General features: G+C 39.1%; 1 protein-coding gene across 1 annotated transcript; it reads left to right on the top strand.

Moving 5' to 3' along the window:
• The first annotated feature begins 218 nt into the window (after positions 1–218).
• On the top strand, positions 219–8,371 carry GMNC (geminin coiled-coil domain containing). The gene is made up of 5 exons (XM_030329976.1): positions 219–279; positions 2,024–2,198; positions 4,336–4,424; positions 5,809–5,925; positions 7,566–8,371. The coding sequence occupies exons 1-5, from the start codon at positions 277–279 to the stop codon at positions 8,184–8,186; spliced, it is 1,005 nt and encodes a 334-aa protein (XP_030185836.1). The 5' UTR covers positions 219–276; the 3' UTR covers positions 8,187–8,371.
• Positions 8,372–9,261: the final 890 nt, after the last annotated feature.

The raw sequence follows: 9,261 nt of genomic DNA, 5'->3' as shown, positions 1-9,261 counted from the left end.
TCGGCGGCAGGTGGCGGCAGGTCTCGGGTCCCCGCGCGGCGGTCGCCTCGAGTGCCAGAGACTTTGGCTTGACGTCTCCTCACCTACGTCACCAGTTTGACAGCCTCGCACCAAATCAGAGGGCGGCGCTCGCCGGGAGTCCCCGGCGTCACCGGGAGCTCCCGCAGATTAGAACTCGCCTCTCCTAGCTCCTCCCCTCAGTCCCATTTAAAGCTCCTACAGGCTTTACCGAAAAATTGAGGGCTCAGTTTCTGCAGCGCCTTCTTCCACTGCAAGATGGTAAGTGAGGGCCTGGGGTTTAGGTAATACGCTGGGGAAACCTGGGGGCTCTGAGAGCTAGTAGGCTTTGCATTTAGAATTTCTTCCACCTTGGATGCAAGATTTCTCTGCTACCTGCCCATTAAAAGGGGTGTTCTCTGCTGCCCCATCTGCTTCTCCCCTATCTTCTTCCCTCTCTCTGCTCCCTCAGTCTCTCATTCCCCATCTCTCTCATCCTTTTACCTTCTTGTGTTATTTCTACTCTCTGTACTTTCTCCCAACTTTCTGCCCCCCGCCCCGCACCTGCACTCACTTTTCATTCTACCTCTTCCTCTAGATTATGCACATATTTGCAGACATTCGGATTTGAGCTAGTCCAAGGTATTTGAGGTTTGTTTTCTTCTCAGGTGTCAATTGCATAATAGTTCAGCTCTGATTCCAATAATAACCTCAGGGAAAGAGCCTACAAACATGCTTTTAAAATAAAAGAAAATAGTGCTTGATAAACTTTTGGCTGAATTTCTTTGGTCTGCACTGCCCAAGCTGGATTTGCCCAAAAGATTGGACTTTTTCAAAACTTAACTTACTGAGGATATTAACAAATTGTGATTTAATTAGCTTAATTCCCTCTCTCTCTCTCTCTCTCTCTCTCTCTCTCTCTCTCTCCTTTTCCTTCTTCTTATTTGTTTTCTCGCTGTTTATGTTATGCCCAAAAAGTCCTCAAGTCAACAAAAGACTTGTAGTGGTCAAAAAGAGTTTGTCCAAAGCTGGACTCTGCTGAAATGAATGGCTTTTACCTGATTAAACATTGACAAATAATTAAGAATGAGCTGTTGTACAAATTAACCCAGGAAGGCTGCATACCTGCCCCTGCTTGGACATTTGGAAAGACTGTGTGTTTGAAGTTTGAGGAGTCGGGGGCAGGAGGGTGTTCGCTGGCTCAGAACACAGTGGAGAATACATGCCAGGCAGTTAGTAGTGGCAAGATAACTTTGGAAGGGCACTGAGACCTAGTGCTGGAGAGATCTAGAGCCTGCTGCCTCTGCTGACTAACGTATTTCAGCTTTAATGATATGTTTACTTGGAGTGACTGTAGGTACCGGTGCTTGGAGTTAGGAGCAAAATGTATGTGGTTATCTCTGGAATGTATCTATATGTCTATACAACCATCTCAAACAGTTTAGACCACTATAGGATCCAGCAGCATTTAAAGCCAGGGAAAGGAAGAAGGAAGGGATGGAGCAGGTGTGTAATTCAGAAACTAAGAAGCAAAGATAAGGAGGTTTCCTTATATGTCATGTTCAGTCCTTTTCAGCCTTAGCATTCTGGGCTCTTTGTCTTTTAACGTTGTTAGAAATATAATTAAGGTATTGCTAGAAAGAGCCAAATAGTCCGTATATCTTTCAATCATTAAGTAGAATTCCTTTTACTTAGATCCTGGATAGCCTGTTAGATGACTGAGTCATGGCAACAGAAAATACTCTTGGATATTTACAAATTTGGTCCATCCAATACTAGCCTGTTCTTTGCTGAGAGAGCCTAAGGAAACTACTGGGTAAACCCAAGGAGCTGATTCCCTGTTAGTAATTATATTTTGACCACTTGAATTAATCTGGGATCTATGCTTAACACCTGTACTGTTTTTGATTCATTGCATGTAATTTGTGCCTCTTTCTCCCACCCTTATCCCCCTCCAAATCCCAATCATTCCATCTCCTGGGACCCTCCCCACCCCCACCCTGATCCCTCATACTGAATTTCACAGAACACTGTTCTGCCTTGCCAAGACCAGTACTTTGTAGGAGGCCAGAGCTATAATTGCCCGTATTCCACTACAACGTCAGAATCTAGTGTTGACGTTTCCACGGAGACTTGGGTCTCTTTCTGGGCTGCTGGTCTCCTGGACAACAGAGAGCCCCAACAAGCACCACAGGCGCAGGGTAAGTTCTGCTCTTCTGCTTTCCCGGTAGGTCTGAAGCCCTTTTCCAGCACCCATAGTTGCAAAGCATCATGGGCTAGAACTCTGTAGAAGAAGAAATGGTATGGGAAGTTGAGGAAAGCACAAAGACTTCTGCATTTTACACCCTAAATGACCTGATTTTCTGTACTGTCATATATTGAAAATGAGATTCTTCCCCTTGCCCACTGGACAAGATATATTTCTCCCCACACTTTATAGTTTTTGGAGATTTCCAACCCACTGAGGGAATTTGGTTTTGGGTCAAAGATTTATAAACAATATTAGTGAGATGCTTCTGTAGTCAAGATACCAGTTGGAGCATTTCTTTTGGAATTCAGGAAAGTTTCCCTGGGTATAAGAGAGAGATGAGAAAAAATACTAATATACCCTTTTATTTCATAAGGAAGTCCTATGAACATTGTCTTTTTTTTTTTGCATCCATACCATTTTTATTTTTAAAAAGTTTATTTAGAAAGGAAAGCCAAATCAGAACAACAGTTATCTTTCAAAATGATTTATCTCGGTACCTTTTCCTCTTTCTCTAAAATGAATAGCTATTCTTTTTCTTTCTTTTTTTTTTTTTTACAAAGCTCTTGACCAAATTTATTTATTTTTTGGTTCGTTTTTCTTTTTAACTGGGTCATGGTTTTGTTTCTTGTTTGTTTTTTTTTCAAATTTTTACTTAAATTCTATTTAATTAACATATAGTGTAATATTGTTTTCAAGAGTAGAATTTAGTGATTCATCACTTACATATAACACCCAGTGCTCCCAGCAAGTGCCCTCCTATTCAGGAGGCCCATCACCCATTTAGCCCATCCCCCACCCACCTCCCTCCATCAACCTTCAGTTTGTTCTCTATGTGTTCTCTTAGAGTTGAATAGTATCTTGTAAGTGGGGGGAAAATGATTCCTTTTTGCTCAAAGAAGACTTCAATTTTGGAGGGAATGATGGAAAATCATGTATTAATTTTCACTGGGGGCTGAGTAAATAGTTCTTATAAATATTAAAGGAATTTCTATATTAGCAATCTGGTTTCTAGAAAAACTTGTAGACACTTCACCATTAAATATATGTACTCCTGCTTCTGTCATATTATTTTTTTTTGAATTTCAGAAAAAAAACAAACAAAACCCCCCCAACATAATGAAACACACTTATATTTCAGGAAGGGAGTTGTTCAGTGTTGTCTTTCTACCACAAGCAACAGAGAAGACAGAATGCCCAAGAATATAAAACCAAACTGTATACAATTTTATTCCTGTCTCCTTACTCATCATTTTACTTTAGTTGAAAATATTTCAGGAATATTTCAGTTTCTGTAGAGATGAGCAAGAGTCAAAACTGTACTAGATGAGGAAAATAAAACAAAAGTAAACCTATAGCATGCATAAGCATAGTTTTTACTGGTAGGTATAGTTTGCTATCAAATATGAAAAAAAACTTTACAAAAGCATAAGAAACATACGAATGATGACATTTGAAATACATGAATTCAGGGTACAGTTTTGAGATTTCCATCAAGGTCTTCAGAGAAGCAAGATCCAAATTATTTTCAAGTAGAAAGTGATACCACATATAATTCTGAATATGTACTCTCCATCAGCTTTAATGGATAAGCAAACAGGCCAAGATTTTCATGGTTGGGGAAAAATGACACCATCAAAAGTAGGAGTTGATTTTAGAGGCAAACACTATGTTATCAAACGCTAAACCTTAGAAAATAAGATCGAAACTTGGAAAACATAGTGGAATTGCAATGTTATGCCTAGCAGGGGAAGGATCAATAAATATTTGAGTGAATTCATAATGCAGATGGGATGGTTTTTATAAGCTTAGCCAGCAGGAGTTTATATATTAGGAAGAAATGTAACCTCTTAGCTCTTCAAAATTCATCCCTTTAGCCATTTTGGCATGTAGTCTATAAATATGTGTCTTTCATAGCATGTTTATCCCTTCTGGAAGCTTTAAATGTTTTGTTTCCTATAAGGAGGCAATAGCTATTTTTAGAAAGGTAATTGGATCCATTAAACTGTCTGAAATCCCTCCATGAGCTCTGTATTACACAAAAACCCCAAGTGTGTTTTCTCAGTTATCCATTTGGTATTTTCACATAGAATCATCCAGTGACTCCAATTTCCCTGTTCCTAACTCATGTTCGTGGGAAGAGGCTCAGCTTTCCTCTCAGCTCTACAGAAACAAGCAGGTATGTATAACCAGGCAGACATGATCCATGCAAATGCAGTCCATTCTTTTTTTTTTTTTTTTTTACTTTTATTTTATTCTTAAACTTATTTGAGTATAGTTGACTCTCAATGTTACATTAGTTTCAGGTGTACAACATAGTGATTTGACTTCTCTATACATTATGCTGTGTTCACCACAAGGGTGACTACCATCTGTCACCATACAGATATACTGCTGTCACACTACTACAGTGTCATTAACTGTATTCCCTATGTTGTGCCGTTTATCCCCATGACTAATGCATGCCATAACTAGAAACCTTTATCTGCCTCTACTCTTCACCCATGTTGCCCCTCCCCCATCCCCTTCTCTCTGACAGAGAATACAGTTTATGCTCTGTATTTATAGGATTCTGCCTTCTATTTGCTTATTCATTTTGCTTTTTAGATTCCACAGATGAGTGAATTAATATGGTATTTGTATTTCTCAGTCTGACTCATTTCACTTAGCATGTAGTTTGTTCTTAACATCACCCCTTAATGTTACTTTGCTTCTTTTCCGTTGTTAAATTCATATGTTGACTTGCAATTTAGAACCACAGTGGGTAAATGTCCACAGAGGTGGACAGGAAGATAGGTGATCAATGTCACAGGGAAGAAAACAAAAACAACAAATTCAACAACAACAATCCAAACCCTCTAGGGGGCCCTATAGTCAGGACCTGACTGCATACATTTTAGTCCTATGACCCCTTGAATCCTCTTTTTCCATACCTATGGAATTGAAATATTTATATTGCCTTCCTCAGATGGCTGCTTGAAAGACCAAATGGTATATTGAGTGTGATAGTATTTTTAAAGCACACACATAGCTCATCACTTGGAGAGGGATGATGATTACAAAGTTTTTGCAAAGATTGCTTCATTTATCACGTTTTATTTGTTGTTGTTCCTGAGAGAATAATTTGATCTAGTGGATATACAAACAGACCAATCTGAGGATGAAGGAAGCCAGCCCCCCTTGTTTTTCTTCTTTTCTTAATGTGCAAGGAAGGAGTCCAGCGAAACCTTTCTAAATCCTTTTTTCTATATTTAAACAGTTGCACGCAGCTCATTTTCCTACATACCTTCCCGATTCCCTTGTGGTTGCAATCTTAAAAGTCATATAATCTCTTCAAACACTTTGCAATGAATAAGAAGTTCAGAGCACAAAACTGAACAATCAGGTGGTAGGTGGGTGTAGATTGAATTTAGGCGTTAGAGGACAAGGGCTCCCGGAGGTTGAGTTTGTAAAACAAATAGAATAATGATCAAGTTTAAGCAGGTTAAGGATCAGTGGCATTATTATAAGGTTACAAAGTCAATATAGTAGAGCAGCCTTCACCATTGTATGCTTTTTTGCAGCTCCAAGATACTCTGGTGCAGAAGGAAGAAGAACTTGCTAGGTTACACGAAGAGAATAATCACCTTAGACAATACCTGAATTCTGCTTTGGTTAAATGTCTTGAGGAAAAGGCCAAGGTATGTAACTATCCCTTTTATAAAAACACAGCAGTGATTTGAGAATGGAGGTAATTTGGGTGAAACTGCTTAATTAATTGTAGAAGGTGTACTGAACAGCATGGCTTCAAAGGCATTTCTAGGTTAGATGGAGTTTTCTGAAAGGAAATATAGCACTTTCACAAGAATTTTTATGTATCATTTCTTAGAAGTATCTAGACTGCAGATGTTAGCCATGTATTGCAGCAAAAGTTGCTTAAGAATCAAGCCAGTCAAGGGAATTGCTAAGACAACAGAGGTTAATCAAAAGACAGAGAGCTAAATGGATGGAACTCTGCAGTGGGAATCAGATCCGAAAGACACTCAGTTCTTCTTATCATCAGATTGACTTTCGGTAAATCGCTCTCTCACTTAGCCTCAGTTATGTTCATCTGGATATACATGGCCTAAAAGATCGTTGAAAATCTCCTCAGCTCTAAACTGTTATGAATATGGCTGGAGCCCAGATTTCTTGAGTGGCAGTTATAGATCACCAATTATGTTATCTTTTAATGAATCGTTTTTCTCATACTCTTAAATGAGTTAGACTATTTCTAACTCAAGGACTTATAGCTTGTCCATAGTCTCTTCCTGTTCTTCTTCCTTTCTCTGGGTTTTATATTTCTGTTATCTTTTTGTCATTTTGTTACAATTATTGATGATGCTTCTGTCATCAATCTTTTCCTTGCTTCTAGACAAGCTACGTTATTTGATATTATTTAATTTAAATTGATTATGTTTCTTGCCATTTTTACTGAACATAAAAGTTCAGAGAAGAAAAGATACCATATCTGACTCCTTTACAGTCCAGTTAGCTTTGTTAAAAAAGGGAGCACATCTCACAGTTATTAGCTTGGGCTCCTCAGTCCAGCCACCATTTTGTAAAACAAAGGACATTTATTAAATTAGTAAATGATATAGATTAGGCAGGTTTTTTTCTCTCTGTTTTCCAATTGTCCAAGATGTAGAATAATACATATCACACGAAAGTGTTATGAAAGTTAATGGAACAAGAAGAAGCAGTGTTAGTTACTGTTTTCAATCAGTTGCTCTGTCTAGAATCACATGGCTTCGATTTAATCTAGGCCACATGATCCTTAGCAAGTCACTAATATGCCTGTGCCTCAGTTTCCTCGCTAAGGAAGATTTTAACAGTACCCATATAAAATGACATTATGCATGTAGCCAGTGTTCAATACATGATAGTTGCTATTATTGTCATTATTATAATAATTACTTTCCTGAATTGAAAATTTAAAGACATTATTTTTTCTTTCAACTTTTAAATGATTAGTAAAAAACATGAATTGTAGTTTCCAGGTAGTAACTTGTCATTATAGATTTTAAGTTGGAAACAGAAGTTAATTCAATCACTTGTGTGTGTGTGTGTGTGTGTGTGTGTGTGTGAGAGAGAGAGAGAGAGAGACAGAGACAGAGAGACAGAGACAGAGAGAGAGAGACAGAGACAGAGACAAAGACAGAGACAGAATAGAATTTTAATCACGTTTTCTAAGGAGTTAAAGTGACTAGTTAATATTTGAAGGAGTTTTAATTAGACAACAGTAAAGAAAATGATCTTGGTTGACTATCTGACTATATATTTTAAAATGCTACTTTCCTAGAAATTACTGTCATCAGATGAGTTTTCCAAAGCATGTGGAAAATTCAGAAAGGGAAAGAGGAAACCCAAAGAGCAAAGATATTTTCCTCCTGAGATACCCCATCACAAAAATGCCAAGAGAAACCTCTCCGGTGAATTTGCTAACTGTGAAGAACAACCTGGGCCCCCTGTGGATCCCTGGGTTCTTCAAACACTTGGATTAAAAGACCTCAATACCATTGATGACACTTTATCAGCTAACTACAGTGCCCTCTCCTCTCATCCCAGAAGAATTGCCAGCACATTTCCCCAGTTTCCGGATGATGCAGTCAATTATGAAAATATCCCCAGGGAGGATCTGCCAATTGACTATGGAGGTGACCAAACAACCCCCTCACATAGCACTGCCAGGCACGGGGAAGATTTTCACTTACTTTCTCAACTTTCAAACGTGCCAGGAGGGCTGCAAACTCCTCCTTACTATACTTCTGATGTGTCTCCCAATAAGACAGAGATGGCCTTTTCCACATCCCTGAGCCCTCACTGTAATGTGAAAACTCATTCCTTCCACCAGGGACAAGCCTTTGTTTGTCGAGATGAGGAGGGAGGCTGGAAGTTCACTTGGGTCCCTAAGCAGTCTTAGTGACCCCTGCTCTAACACAAAAGACTGCCATCAACTCTGTTTACGAAGACCTCTCTTGCACTTGAACCAGACTATTTGGAATACGGAAGCTATTGCCCAGACTGTCTCCTGCCACTTTAAATGTCAATCTCAATTATCCACTTAAATCTGCAAAGAACAGCTTCCAAGAATCCACGATGAAACATGCCTACTCTTTTTTCACCTAAATTTGACTTGTTTACATAGCAACACCTGCTGTTGACTTCCTCCCTTTGCCCTGTACTTGAAAAGGTATTTTCCAATTGCCTGAATACTTCTTTGAGGCCTGCATATGCTCTTTCACTTATAACAAGTCTAACAGCTTTTCTCCCTTCATCAAGCAGTTTAAATGTTCATAGCCTCCACCCTCTCACTTTCATCCCTCTCCTGCTCTTTATTTCTGAAAACTGCCTCTAGAGTGAATGCTATCATTGCTCCAAGTGCCTGTTACTGAGTGTTCAGTTAGCTGGGGTAGGGTAGAAAGAAGTGTCTTCGCCCATCATCATTCCCGAAGACATAATGTAGATGTGAGCAGTGTTATATGTAGTACAGTTCAGTAAGTTGAGTGTCCTGTGCTAGAGTTGATAAAGAGGCTCTTCAAAGAGCTATAACTCTACTGAATAGGAAATACCACTGATAAGTTAAAAGATTTAGGAGAATTAAAATTACTTCAAAATGTGCCACGGTACATCAGCTTCTAGAGGCACCTGGCATTGCCTCTTTAACCAACCATCCTAATTGCCTAGATGCTGTCAAACTTCTATTCTTGGAAGTATTTTCATTTATCATTTTTTCACTCATTGGTCCATTCAAAATGATTGTAGAATACCTACCATGTACCAGGCACTGTGCTATGCGTGGTGATAGAATGTGAGCAAGTTAGACCTTGTGGCCACCCTCATGAGACTTACAGCCACTTTTCTGCTGTGACCTTGAGAAACTTACTTCCCAAGTGTGATGATTCAGTTTTCCTGGCTGCATAATACAGAAGCTGGATGAGATAATCACTAACATTCTCTAAATCGAGGCTGGGTCCATCAGTTTTACACCAACACGG

This window comes from Lynx canadensis, chromosome C2, assembly GCF_007474595.2.
Source record: "Lynx canadensis isolate LIC74 chromosome C2, mLynCan4.pri.v2, whole genome shotgun sequence".
Classification (NCBI taxonomy): Eukaryota; Metazoa; Chordata; class Mammalia; order Carnivora; family Felidae; genus Lynx; species Lynx canadensis.
Note: the sequence above shows the minus strand (reverse complement) of the source record. Positions and strands in the feature narration are given on the sequence as shown.

Coding starts and splice junctions, on each gene's coding strand:
- GMNC (XM_030329976.1), top strand. Junction 4,425..5,808: donor AGCTCTACAGAAACAAGCAG/GTATGTATAACC, acceptor GCTTTTTTGCAG/CTCCAAGATACTCTGGTGCA. Junction 5,926..7,565: donor GTCTTGAGGAAAAGGCCAAG/GTATGTAACTAT, acceptor CTACTTTCCTAG/AAATTACTGTCATCAGATGA.